General features: G+C 57.6%; 1 protein-coding gene across 2 annotated transcripts in view; it reads right to left on the reverse strand.

Moving 5' to 3' along the window:
• Positions 1-214: 214 nt before the first annotated feature.
• ZDHHC8 (zinc finger DHHC-type palmitoyltransferase 8) overlaps positions 215-13,929 on the reverse strand; it is a 71,152-nt gene continuing 57,437 nt past the window's right edge. The window contains exons 10-11 of one of the 2 annotated variants that reach the window (XM_056821393.1): positions 12,632-13,668; positions 215-2,023 (exon numbers count right to left, since the gene is read on the reverse strand). In XM_056821393.1, coding sequence (XP_056677371.1) covers positions 1,783-2,023; positions 12,632-13,668 — 1,278 coding nt within the window. In that variant the 3' untranslated portion in view covers positions 215-1,782. Of the gene's footprint in view, positions 2,024-5,217; positions 7,437-12,631; positions 13,669-13,929 lie in introns of those variants that run through there. The other variant, XM_056821394.1, reaches the window with a different exon arrangement.

The raw sequence follows: 13,929 nt of genomic DNA on the forward strand, positions 1-13,929 counted from the left end.
GTTAGATGCAGGGCAGGAGTCGGACCCAATGGGTGGCACTGCCAGAGCCCGGCTTCCCTCCTCCCTGCCAAGGAAGATCAGGGTTTCGACCTCCAAGAAGTGAGGACGACAAGCCTTGCCAGCCTGCCCCAGCGCTGCTTGGCCATCCTGATTCCTGGACGCCGGTCAGTGGCCGGAGAGGCTGGGCCCAGCACAAAGACAGGAGCCACGGAGATAAAACACCAAAAATTTATTCAGGGAATTAAATGGAAAAAATACCCTTGTAGAACAATCTATCGTAATTTTGTCTTGTTTCTCAAAAACGGAGAAATACAGTTAGGCGACCATAATATATACTTTATATTCCATAGTTGGGGGTTACAGGGTCTGGAAATGTCGTTCTGTGCTTCGGTACAATTGAAAATAAATAATTTGTTGCTCAATCTTCCTCAAGGCAGTTAAATAAACTCATGCAAATCCAATGTGCCCCCTTGCTGGCTCCCGAGACCGGCCCGCACGCACCGTTCGGGGACGAGCCCGAAGCTCCCGCCTCTCCCCCCAAGCCTGGTAAAGGGCATCTGGATATCTGGGAGCTCCCGGGGTGGAGCCTCCCTCCGATCCCTCGCCGTCGGGCCGGGGTGCCCCCCAGGACCGAGGCGAGGGAGGCCAACGTTCCTCCCCGCTGTGCCCACGAGCTGGGGAGCAGACCACCACGTCTGCTTCTCTAGGCGGCTACAGGGTATGGTTTGTACGACACTGAAGTTAGCATGAGAGGAAGGAAGTCGGGTTGTTTCTTGAGCGGAAACGTAGCAGCGTGGGGGGCGGGGGGGGGGGGGGGAGGATGGAGAGCCCCGGCCTGGCCGAGTCTGGCTCTGGGGAGGCTCCGACCTCCCCATCCCAGGCCCAGCTGGTCGTCTGGGCCCGAGACGTGGCTTCTAGTCACGAGGACCGCTGGGCTTTGGCTCCGTACAGACACGAGGCAGGACGAGGGCCAAATGGACGGCCAGGCTCCGGAGAGGAAGCCAGGCAGCAGGGATGGCGGGGTTAAGGCAACATGCGTGCACGCCCTGGGGGGTTGGGTGGAGGGGAGATGGGGGCAGCCGTGGTTCGGGGGCTCAGGGAGGAGGGGGCAGCCGCTGGGCAGGCAGGGCCTCCGGGATTTCTCTCCCAGCATCCCTCACGGATGCCCCAGAAGCGGCCCCTCCTCGTCCCGGTGCAACCTGAAACCTCTGCCATTACCTGAAGCCAGAAATGCGAGGGGGGGACATTTAAAGTGCTATGGCGAGCGAGGGGGGCCTAGCCCAAGATGGCGGCAGCGGGGGATCCTCAAGCTTCACTTCTGGGCACAGGGGCGAAGGACCAACGCCATTGGGGGAGGCGGGGGGCACAGCTTTCTCCTTGGGGCTCCTCCTCACTCATCTCCCCGTCTGGGCCCTGGAGGCCTGGAGCCGGGCTTTGACATCCTGGGGCTCATCTCACATCTTTCTCCCGCCTCCCCCCTTCTCCCAGAGGGCTGCTGGTCGCCTTGGAGAAAGGGGCGGCCCGGGACAACTCTGGCGGGGAATGTGCCTAATGGCCGGCGACTCCAGGCAGGAAGTCTGGTCCCATTCGAACGGCCCCCGTGCAGCCGCCCAGACTGGGGGGTCCTCGCCAGCCAGGGCAGCCACGGCATCGTGAGCGAGGGCCGAATTTTCCTGCCTGGTCCCTGCCAGGAGGCAGCTGCCCCTGAAGTCACGAGGGGCCTCTTCCTGAGCGAGTCCTGGGAAGGGAGCTTGGCTTTCTGGACGAGGGGCATGAAGGGCTCTACTTGGCATCCCGTTCAGGCCAAGAGAGGCTCGGGAAAAGGGTGGATGCGGCCGAGTGCAAGCGGCATACGGCAGCCAGCTGGGGCACCCCCACAGGGGGGCAGTAGCCAGAGGCTGTGGGGCTCCACGGGGGGCGGAGGGCTGAGCTAGCGCAGTGGTACCGGCAAAGGTGGAGACTGGTCCTGGGGTTCAGCCGCCCGCTGTTCCCGCATCCTCGGCTGCAGGCTCCGATCCGCCCCCTGGGGGGAGGCCGCAGCAGGAAGAGAAATGGAGACAGAAATGGGGGAGAGGCAAGTCAGGTAAGGGACCGCGCCACCCGCTGCCAGGCAGCAGAGAGCCCTGGGCCCGGAGTCAAAGGGTCAGGTTTTGGAGGCCCCCACAGCCTTGGCCACCCGGACCGGCCACGTGATTTCTCAGGGTCTTTGGAAAATGACGGGATCGGACTAGGTCATTTCTAAGCTCCCTCCCAGTGCTGGCATGCCTGGTTCTAAGCTCCCTCACTTCTGACCGCCTGTTCTAGGCTCCCTCCCAGCTCTGACACCCCCTGTTCTAGGTCACCTCTCAGCCCTGACATCTCCTGTTCTAGGCTCCCTCCCAGCTCTGACACCCCCTGTTCTAGGCTCCCTCCCAAATCTGACATCCCCTGTTCTAGGCTCCCTCCCAAATCTGACATCTCCTGTTCTAGGCTCCCTCCCAGCTCTGACACCCCCTGTTCTAGGCCACCTCCCAGCTGACACCCTATTCTAGGCCACCTCCCAGCTCTGACACCCCCTGTTCTAGGTCACCTCTCAGCCCTGACATCTCCTGTTCTAGGCTCCGTCCCAAATCTGACACCCTCAGTTCTAGGCTCCCTCCCAGCTCTGACACGCCCTGTTCTAAGCTCCCTCCCAGCTCTGACATTCTCCATGGGGTCTGGGGACAGATTTGGGGGGTCTGTGACCTTGGACAGAAAAAAAATGGCGTCTTTGTTTTCACTAATCTCTCCCTCAGAGATGAACGGCAGCCCGGCTAGTACTGAAATCCGCACGTTTGCCCCCTCAAGTTGGAGAACCTGGAACTCCAAACTAAAAAGTGATGGTGGAAACAGCCACGGAATCGGGAAACCGAAGGAAACAAAGCACGTGACTACGCGGCCGCCACCGTTCTAATGGCCCGTAGTACTGGCTGGCCGGCCTGCCGGAGGGGTCCCGGACACCGATCGGGCGAAGAATCCCCGTGCTAGTCTCCCCATGCTCTGGCTTCCTGCTCTGACCCCGTTCTAGGGCCTACGTCCTCAGGTTCTCCCCAAATCTATCCGCTACGATCGTGTGGTCTGCTGGTCCCTCGCCACAGGCTCAGCCCTTGCTGGCCCACCTTCCAGGAACCCTCGAGCCTGGCAGGGAGATCACCCAGAAGCCCCTGGACTGGACCATCACTCCCGGGAGACTGGTGAGCCCAAGCCAGCCTGGGTGCTTGGAGGCCTCACGGAGGAATACGATTCCTTCCATCTTCCCTTGCGGCCACCCTTCCCTCCCCGTCACGGAGGAGGGTTGGACCAGAGGCTGCCCAGCTCTAAGCCTGGGCTCTTCCTCACGAGTCCTGTGACCTCTTCCGGGAGATCAGCCTGCGAAGCAGGCCACGTCCTCGGCTCCCAGAACGATGCCCGTCGGCACCGGCCTGCCCACGGGGTCGCTCCTCTCTGCCTAGGCTTAGCCAGGACCTCCAAGCCACCAAACCATTAGAGGAGAAGATCAGAGGTTTCTGGAAGTCCGTAATCTCTGGGGTTTCGAGAACAACTCGGGGCCAGGGGGGACATTCTCTCTCCTCTCTCCCTCTCCATCCTTCCATTTGTCCCTCTCTCTCTCTCACCCCTTTAGTCAGACCCTCCCTCATGCTACAAGGCCCTCTGAGTCTTATCTTGTCACTGCGGCCTTCACTCAGACCTCCCACCCCAGTAGTCTTCCTATAGGGATGAAGTAGTGGAATGGAGAGTGCTTCTGCATCGGGAGCCAGAGGACCGGGGTTCAAATCCAGCCTTGCTGCTTATTAGCTCTGTGACCGTGGGCAAATCACGTCTCTGGGCCTCAGTTTCCCCACTTATAAAACAATGGGCCTAGAACCTCCTACTCTAGCTCTAGACCTACAATCTGATCACCCTCTGCCTGCCTCCAGGAAGCCTTCCCCCGGGGCTTTAAGAGGTTCTTTCCCATGGAAAGCTAGGCCTGTGTGGGCAGGATGAGGCCCCGCTCCTCACTCTTTGCCAAGGACCTCTCTGACCAGAAGCCCCAGCTATGAGAACCAACGGGTCAGCTGGGAACTCGGTGACCCCCTCGTCCAATCCCTTCATTTTATAGCCAGGGTGACCGAGGCTCGGGAGATCCCGAGGCCCTTCCCTAGGTGCCACCCCCAGCGGGCACCCCGGACCCGGAATTCGGAAGGTTTCTCGTCATCCTCTCCAGACACCAAGTCTACCGACTCTGGCAGGGCCGGGCGGTCCCAAAGGGATGAAGCCTCCAAGGCCACGGGGCCTCCTCGGCTTCCCCAGCAAGGCACACTCCTGGCTGACTGTAGACTTCAGACAACCCTGCTGCTAGGCATTCATGGACGTCTAGCTACCTGCTAGCTGTGGGGCCTTGGACTCATCTCTCTTTAGGCCTCGGTTTCTTCATCTGTAAGAAGGACGAGAAGATCAAGCATTTGAAGACTTCTGAGATCATCTCATTCAAATTCCTCATTTGACAGAGAGGGAAACTGAGGCCCACAGAGGAGAAGAATCAGGAGAAATAGCCAAGGGTAGACTGGCTTAGATTAGCTGATTTCCAAGGTCTGACACAGTGATTCCTCAAGGCAGACAACTGGGCTCATGGAACTGGGACCCATCAGAGGGACGCCCAACCACATCTGTTCCATGGGGCGGGAAAAGAGATTGTCTACAGCCCTGGCAGCCATCCTAGACGGGGCTGTCTTTCCCCAGAAATACAACTGGGAGGCGTTCACCGGAGCATCTGGGGACCCGCCAATGGTTCTAGATACTGCAACATTGGGTCTTTGGGTAGCAAAAGAGGATGTTGGTCCTCCTGCCTGGGTGGGGGCACCCCAAAGGTTCACTCAGACAGTGCTTGGATTAAATGTGCTCACTCTCTCTCTCCCTCCCTCTCTTTCTCTCTCTCTCCCTCACGCTCTCTGTCTCCCTCTCTCTCCTTCCCTCCCTCTCTCTCTCTCCCTCTTTCTTTCTCTCCCTCCCTCTCTCTCACTCACTCACTCTCTCTCACTCTCTCTCCCTCTCTCTCCCTCTCTCTCTCTCTCCCTCTCTCCCTCTCTCTCTCTCTCTCTCCCTCTCTCTCTCCCTCTCCCTCTCCCTCTCCCTCTCTCTCTCTCTCTCCCTCTCTCTCCCTCTCTCTCTCTCTCTCTCTCTCTCTCTCTCTCTCTCTCTCTCTCTCTCTCTCTCTCTCTCTCTCTCTCTCTCTCTCTCTCTCTCTCCCTCTTCCTCTCCCTCTCTCTCTCTCTCTCTCTCCCTCTTCCTCTCCCTCTTCCTCTCTCTAATAAAAGCATATAAAACACAAAAAAAATACTTAATCAACCCCCACCAAAGCAAATGATGAAGATGCGCTTCTCCTCGGGGTAGACCTGAGCACCGCCGTGGCCCCAACTCCTGATAGGGCCGATTTTAATGGCCGAAACTGGGCTCTGGGTTTGGGGGTCCGGAGAGATCAGGGCGAGCCCCGGATCTAGGACTCCCAAGGCTAATTAGCTAATGGTTTCCATTTACGTCAACCCCCCCAGCCATAGAAACACAGAAAAGTTAAGGCTTCAAGTCGAGACATCTCCCCACAGCCATAAGCACGCCCCCCCCCCACAGTTAATACGAGGCATGGACAAATGACAAATTCTAAAAGACCAGAGAACGGAGACAACAGAGTCGTTTGCTTGGGGAGGACGGGGGAGCCGGGGACGGGGACCCACGGACAGAGGGATGCGAGATCTGAACTATTGCTACTCATCCTGGGAAATGCGCACACATCCCTCGTTGTCACACATGGCACAGGGGGTTTGGCAAATACAGAGGGGGCCCCCACTCTCCCCTTTCTCAAAGCTGAGAAGCGGAGGAGCTTGGGGAAGGGAGAGAGGGGTGCGGGAGGGAAGGGAGGAGGGGAAACGCAATCCAAAAAAACAAGGCAACTCGTTAATGGCGACAGGACGTCGGGGGTTCAAGTGCCAAGCCCAGGGGGATTCGCTGAAGCATCCGGGTGCCCACCAGCGGTGCCAGATACCTCGACGTGAGGCCCTTTGGGAGCTGCTGGTCCAGGCAAGCGTCCACCAAGGCTCCCGGCTCCAGGAAGGCTGAGATGAACGGCTGGCCTCTTCGTGCCAGTCAGAGCACAAAGAATTCTGGGGATCGCCAGGGCCTTCGTTCAAGCTTCCCCCAGAGCCAAGAGCAGCAGGCGTAGGGTGGCATCTGTCCTTCGCTCCTCTCTTCATCGTCGAGGCGAGGGGCTCTTAAGAAGGCGCAGAGGCTGGGCGGGTGCTCACTTCGTCCCTGGAAACACGCCTCTGTCCCCTCCGCTTCAGCCCCTGCGCCCTGATGCAAGGAGCTAGCTAGGCAGGGCCGCAAGACCGTAGGGGCGGCATCTCGGGCACGCACTTGGCCAGCAGTTTCTGCATAGTTTCGGCCAGGGCCGGGCCTCCTTTCTCACGCATTGCTCAGCGAGCACAGGGGCTTTTAGGCTGGCTTCTCTGCTTCTCGAGAGCATCGATGGATCCTTCGTGGACTCACCCCGTCCGCCATCTTTGTGGTCCAACCTATGAGGTATGTGTGCTCTGCCTGGAGCGGATGAGCTCCGTCCAATGTGGAAAGTCTCGTGGGAACAGAGGAAGGTAGAAGGCAAGTCAGCTCTTGGGGGGTGGAAGGAGCCCCAAGCCGCTCCGACTGCCCCATCGGGCGCTGCCATTGGACGGGCCAGGGCACAAGCCCAGTGCAGCGCCTCCTCAGAGGAGGCCGTGGTGCTGGGAGCACGTGGATGGAGGCTGGGCCGAGGAACAACTTCAAGCCATTTCTTCCGGGAGGCCCCGTGCCTGCCGAGGGGGTCTTCCTGCGGCCCACCCGTCCTCCTCTTGGACAGTCAAGGACCGTAGAACCCAGAGACACAGACATGCACGTGTTCGTCGAAAGGTGGGGTCTGGCCCCGTCTTCAGAGCAGCGCGGCACACGGGGGCTGCGCTCGGGCTGCTCCAGAGGCCTGGCGTGGGAAGTCCAGGCCCCCTGGCGCCCGGGACCTCTCTGGCGTGGGCACCCCGCCCTGACGCTCCAAGCCAGGCAGTTCTCCAGACCGTTCATCCCATTCCCTTGGGGGTGGGGGGCCGGGGAGCCGTGGAGGGAGGCGGGCTTGGAGGGGGGCAGAGAGACAACAGGACAAACAGCAGGCAAACCCCAGGGGCGCCGCCTTCGTTTTGGATCTTCAGGGTGCCGCAGGTCACAAGGCCGGGACAGGGAAGCTCCCTCTTCACACTGAAATTTCATACGTGGTCCCCCCTACTCCAGACACCTTCTTAACACTGGTGTGCCTGCTAGGGCTTCCGGGCACCCCCTGGGTGCTGGCCACAGGCCCCAATCGGGGAAGGCCTTTGGACTGTCCGTTTAGAATACTCTGAGGGGTCTTCAGCAACATATGCTCCCTGTGGGAAAAGAAGCACACACACACGCACACACACACATACACGTGAACACACAAAGGCTTGACACAACACGCCAGCAGCCAAGGCCACGGACAGACCCATCCTGGCCAAAAGCCCCCTCCCCCTGCCCTCTCCCTCCCCCAGGGCTCTGGGACGGGACACCTCAAGCCGACAGGGGCAGGAACCACAGAGGACGAGACGGGGCAGGGAGGACACCGACAAGGACCACACGCTGCCAGGACCCCGTCCAAAGCCCGGCCGATCCTTCCCCTCCACCCCAGGCCCCCCATTCCTTCCGAGAAGCGGATGCTCTCCTGGACTGTGGACCTCCCCTCCCGCCCCCTTGGGCCAGAGTCCCGGGGCATTATGGGAGATCCTTTCCTTCCCAGGAAGTAGGGGCAAGGGGATGCGGCCAGCCTGCCCACGCCGAGGTCCCGGGGGAGCTAGCATTGGAAGAAGAATTGGGCTGAGCTTTAGCAGAAAAGATGCCATGCCAGGAAAGGAAGCCAAGGGCCGAGAGGCAGGGGGAAAGAGGCAGGCTTGGAGGGAGGGGACCTGGGTGTGAATTCTGACTCAGCTCCTTAGGAGCCGGGGGAGCTGGGGCAATGCCTTCCCCTTCCTGGGCCTCACTTTCTATGTCTGTAAGACGGAGTTGGATCCACTCAGCTCCAAGGTTCTCACTACATCTAACCCCATGTTGGCTTTTGACCGGCTCTTGGACCTTGAAAGAGCCCCTCTTTGCCTCCCTGGACCTCTCTTTTGCTGTCTACAAGATGAAAGGAATGGGCAGGCCCAAAGTGGAAAGAACGTAGACTAGAGAGGGCAAACCTGGGCTCCTGATGGCCTTGAGCTTCATTTCCCCCCTCTACGAAACGAGGGGGTGGGCCCAGGTCCCTCTGGACGCCTAGGGCTAGGATTCCTAGCGTCCCCAGCCAGCCTAGAAGCATTCTCCTTCTCTCCAGCACTAGAGGGAGCTGTGGGCACACAAGTGAACTGCACGGGGCAGCGAGGCCACCTGGACTGGGCAGCAGCAAGACATCAGGGCCCACTGAGGTCCCCTCCCCAAGACAGAAGCCTCCCAGGGTCCTCAGAGCCACGTCCCCTCCCTGAGCACTCCTCGAGGGTCTCCAGTCCAAACCCTCCCCAGCATCCCCAGTCCCAGGTCAAGAATCTCCTCTATAATGAGTGACAAGATTCTATTGAAGAGAGACCTCCTGGCACAGGGGAAGAGAGCTGGCCTTGGGGCCAGAGGATCCGAGTTCAAATTCTGACCCAACTTTTGTGACTGTCCCCTCGGCCTCCGATCTCTCATCTGTAAAACGAGGAGGCTAGATTAGGGTCCCTTTCAGCTCTAGGACTATAATCCTAGGCAGGAATTATTCCCTCCAGGGAGTAAAAAATCACTATCCAGTATGCTAGCTATGCTCCAGCTTGCTGAGGCTTGCCAGAAACTTTCCTTACACTTAATATCTTACGACAATCTTGGAAGAAGGTAGATGCCCTTATTAACCCCATTTTACAAATAAAGGAAACTGAGGTTCGAAGAGATTTGCCCATTATAATGTCACAAGTTGTGTGTGTCTGTGGCAGGATTTGAACCCAAGGCTTCCTTGTCTCCCAGAACCCTTAGCAGCCTATTTTCTGACTAGCCAGCTCTAATTGTTGAGTTTCCTTCCTTCCTTCCTCCCTGGATGGCTAATAGTCTAGAATGAACCTGATCTCTCTGCTTGAAGACAGTCACCCCTTTCCCACTCCTCCCAAGGTATTCCTTCCAACTGATCACTGAATGATGAGGCTCCTCCTCATCAAGGCCAGACATTGGTGGGCTGGATATGTCCAACGTCAGAGAGTCAACCAGCAATCATTAAGTGCCTCCTGTGTGCCAGGCACTGTGCCAAGTGCCAGTCAAAGGACGGAAAAGGGAGAGGAAGGCACACCAATCAATCCCAAGTGAAGGAGCTGGGGATGGTGAGCTCAAGTAGCTAATCATTGAATTGGAGGCCATCGTAGATATCATCTGGTCCATGCCCTCTTCTTAAACTGTTGGGGAAACTGAGGCTCTGGAGATCAGTGGTTGCCCATGAAGGAAGACCAAGGTGGGGAAGTTCAAGGACCTTTTGGGGAAATGAGGAATAGCCTTGTTCTGCTTGGCCCCAGAGGGCAGAATTAAGAGCAATGGGAAGGTGGGGAAGAGAAGAGTTACAGAGGGATAAATTGAGGCTACACAATATACTGCTTAATAAGGAGATATATCCCAAAATGAAGCAGGCTGTCTCAGGAGGTAGTGAGCTCCCCATCACTGGAGGTCTCCAGGCAGAGACCAGAAGACTTCTTGTCAGAAATATTGTAGAGAAAACTCCTTTTCAAGTACAGATGAGACTTTACAGCCTCTAGCTTTGGGCTTCTGGGACTCTCCTCTATCATCCAATCATTGTTAGAGCCCTCTCCCTCATATCCTATTGCTCAGATGCCTCCTACCACTCTCTTCTCCTTCAAACCGTCTCACATGATGAAGTGGTCCTACCCCTGACCAAGGCAAACCATTGGCTAAACCACTGGCTTGGCTGTCCAAGCTACCTGGCCAAGTGGTCCCGTTCCTTCCCATCTCCAACACATCGTCCCATCTTTCTCTTTCATTCCCATTCTCTCACTTATCTTCAATCTTTCCCTCTGTCGGCTCATCCCCTACTACCTACAAGCATGCCCATGTTTCCATCATGGAGACAAACCAAGACAAAAGACTTGGTCCTTGCATCTCCATCAGCTCTCATTCTCTACCTCTTTGCTCCATTGTAGCTAAACTCGAATACGCCACCCACCACAGGGGTTTGTGCTCGCTCTCCTCTCACTCTCTTCTTAATCCCTTACAGTTTGGAATGTGATCTTTGATTCCACCAACACTGTTTTCTCGAAAGTTGGTTGCCAGATCCAATGCCCCTTTCTCAGTCCTCTTTATCCTTGACTTCTCTGCTGCTTATCATTCCCTCCCCTTTTCTCTTTAGGTTTTCGGGACACCCCTCTCTCCTAGTTCTCCTCTATCTCCTTTGCTGGATTCTCTTCCAGCTTGGACATTCTAACCATAGGTATCTCTCAGGGTTCTGTCTGGACTCTCTTCGCTTCTCCGTCTACTCTGCTTCATTTGGGCAATCTCATCGGCTTCCATAGATTTAAAGACCAACTCGAGGCTGCTGATTCCAATCTCACTTCCCCAATGGCCTTTCAGAGATCTTGAACTGCAGGTAACTCCTCATTTTCCCCCTAAACTCCTCTCTTCACTTCCTACCTTCCTCTATTAGTGTAGAGGGCAGTATTCTCCTCCCAGGCCCTCAGGCTCCCAACCTAGAAGTCATCCTGGGCTTCTCATTGAAATATCCAATATGGCGCCAAGGCTTGTCATATTCTGCCTCTGGAACTATTTCTCAAATGTGCCCCCTCCTCTCCTTTGACACTCCTCACAGCCTAGTGCAGACCCCATCACCTCGCTCACACTGGGACTATGGCAATAGCTGCTAGGGGTGTCTGCTTGCTTCAATGCTCTCCCCACTGCAATCCATTCTCCATCCATCCACCAAAGTGATTTTCCCAAAGCTCAAGTCCCACCATGTCACTTCCCTCCTCAGTAAACTCCAGTGGCTCCCTATGGCCTCCAGAATCAAGCAGAAAACTTCTGTTTAGCTTTGGTACCTCCTGATAACCCTGATACCTTCCCAGTCTTTTTACATCTTATATCTTCTCACATACTCTCTGATCCAGTGACCCTGACCTCCTGACTGTTCCACAAAGGAGACCCTCCGTCTCTCCTCTCTGGGCTGTCCCCCATGCCTGGATGATCTCCCTCTTCTGTTCTGACTACTGATCGCCTTTGCCTTCCTTTAATTTCCAACTTAAAATCCCATCTTCGACAGGAAGCCTTCCCCAACCCCTGTGAATTCTGATGTGTTTCCTCGGTTAACTATTTCCTATGCATTTTGCTTCATACATTGTTGTTTGTGTGTCGTCTCCTCCATCAGACTGGAAATTCTTTGAGGGCAGGAAGTGTCTTTTGCTTTTTATATCCCTAGCATTTAGCACAGTGCCTGGCACACAGTAGGTGCTTAATAAATGCTTACTGAACTGAAATTTATGGGAGGGAAGAGGGATGCAAAGTTTAGTCCAGTGCTATGCTCACCTTTTGGCTTCCAACTCTCAGAATCTAAGGGACTTTGTTTCTTTCCAAAATTGGCTTTGGAAAAGGACAGGACAGAAAAGAGTGAGAAGATCCCTTCCTGGGAAAAAGATGTGTATGGGTTGTGAGAGAGTATGTGTATCGGAGAGGGATGGAGGGACAGAGGGAGGAAGAGAGACAGACAGACAGAGACAGAGTGTATGTGTATGTCTATTTGTGTGTGGGGGATCAGATTAGGAGTAAGGGGGGGGTTCTATTATTATTCGTGGAGGCACGGAGCCAACGTGTGATCTCATCAGGAAGAGAAATGGCCGCACTGGGAATTTCCTCAATTCCTTCCACCAATACTAGCGGGTCCCAGTTCCACAATTAATCCTCTAAGAGAGTCTCCTGGGACCCTGAGACGGGAAGTGACTGGCCCAGGTCACACAGTCAGAGACGGTCAGAAACAGGACCTGCCCACAGGTCCCCCGACTGCAAGGACCCCCTGAAAAGAAGGGGCAGCGGAGAACAAGAGAAGACTTTCCACTTTTGGTTCTGCTTGGGCCTCACTAAGGCCTGGATGATCGTGGCAGTAAATGAGGATGGGAGGAGAGCCTTGGAGACTTGGGGGACGGAGGCGTGAGTGTGGTGAGCGGTCCAGCCTGGCCTGGGGGAATCTCTGCCTGCCCTGCCGGCCTCACTCTTGGATGGGATTTCTGAGGTATCGGGCTCCCTTTTCCTGGTGAAGAGACCCCAGACACAGCCCTGATGTGGTCTGGAGGGGGCGACAGAGGGAGGAGAGAAAAGGAGGGCAGCATCAGCAGCAGAAGGCACAGGTGTACCCCCGTGAGGGAGGCCCTGGGCCTCGGGGTGCTGGGCTAGGCAGGGCTCACAGAGCGCATCAGACTCGGGTGCTGAGCACTCGGTGGCCCCAGGGGCACGGACTCTCCCTGAGGGTCCTAGAGTGGACGATCCACTCCAGAGCCAAAGCCCGTGGATGAGCAGCAGCAGAGGAGGGGCCTCCGGGAGGACCCCAGCCCATACTTACCTTTGAACTCCTAGAGGGGGCGGCTCTGTGATCTCCACAGTGTTAATAAAGGAGACCGCCTTGGGGCCGCCATAGGAAGGTGAGCGTGGCATCCCAGAGGGGGAGGATGGGACCTGGTGGGCCGGGGACATGTAGGGGCCAGCGCTTCCCCGGCCCTGCAGCGTCTGGTGGCTCTGAATGTTGTTATTGGCCAAGTCGGCCTGGAGGGAGGTGGTGGAAGTCCTCGGGGCGCGCGCCATGACCCCCGAGAGGGAGGACAGAGACGACTGGAGCATGGGGTTCCTGGCGCCGAAGCCGCTGCTGGCCGACGTCAGGTTCTCCCGGGAGCCGCAGGGCAGGGCCAGGCTGCGGGGGTCGTCCGAGGACAGCGTGCTGACCTGCTGGAGGCTGTAGGAGCTGGGGGTGTCGTAGACGCCGGAGTCGCCGAACACCGAGTCCGGGTGCGAGTGCAGGAGCTTCTCCCGCTCCTCCATCTCTTTGCGCTCCTGGATGGAGGCCATGATGGTCTTAGAGAGGTTGTCGTAGCGTACGGGCGAAGGGTCCCGGGGGTGCGAGCCGGGGCCGCCCCCGCCCAGAACGGGGCTGAAGCTGCGGGGCCCCGGACGCTGCAGCTCCCCCCCGCGCAGGTGGCACATCTTGGCCGACAGGTAGGGCGAGTGGTAGCCCGCCGAGCTGACCACCAAGTGGGCCGGACACTTGCGGCCCGCCGGCGACATGGGGTTCAACAGGCTGTCGTAAGAGAGGCTGCTGTTGCGGTTAGACAGGGAGTTGGGAGAGAAGATGGCCTTGTACGGGGTCGGGGGGGCTCCTTCGGGCTTCAGAGAGTGGAGGGCGACCTGGTCCATCCCCTGCCTGCTGGCGGACTTCAGGCTCAGCGACCGGGAGTTGGCGGCATAGGAGTCCATGTGGAGGGGCGACGACTGGTAGGTCTTGTGAAGGGCGCTCCGGTGGTAGTCGGGAAGGTCCAGATTGGGCTCCGACTGGTAGTCGAGGGTGCCGCCGTCGTCCTCCCCCAGGCTGCCATCCTGGAGGGTGATCTACGAGACAACGGCGGGGTGCTCAGAGCCCGGCCCGGCCCGGCCCCAGAGCCCCAAGGTCTAAAAGGCGATCGATGGCTTCCCCACGAGAGGCGGCCTGGCCAGCGAGCAGAGGGCTCCGACCCAGCTCTGCCCCTCTGGAGGCGAGGGACCGTGGGCGGCTGTCCTCCGCTCTCCCTCTCCAGGGATGAAGGGCTTGGCCAGAACGGCCTGGGAGCATCCTCTCCCGGCCCTGGGGACCTCCCGGCTCCAAGGCTAGCT

The sequence above is a fragment of the Monodelphis domestica genome, chromosome 3 (assembly GCF_027887165.1).
Source record: "Monodelphis domestica isolate mMonDom1 chromosome 3, mMonDom1.pri, whole genome shotgun sequence".
Taxonomy (NCBI): domain Eukaryota; kingdom Metazoa; phylum Chordata; class Mammalia; order Didelphimorphia; family Didelphidae; genus Monodelphis; species Monodelphis domestica.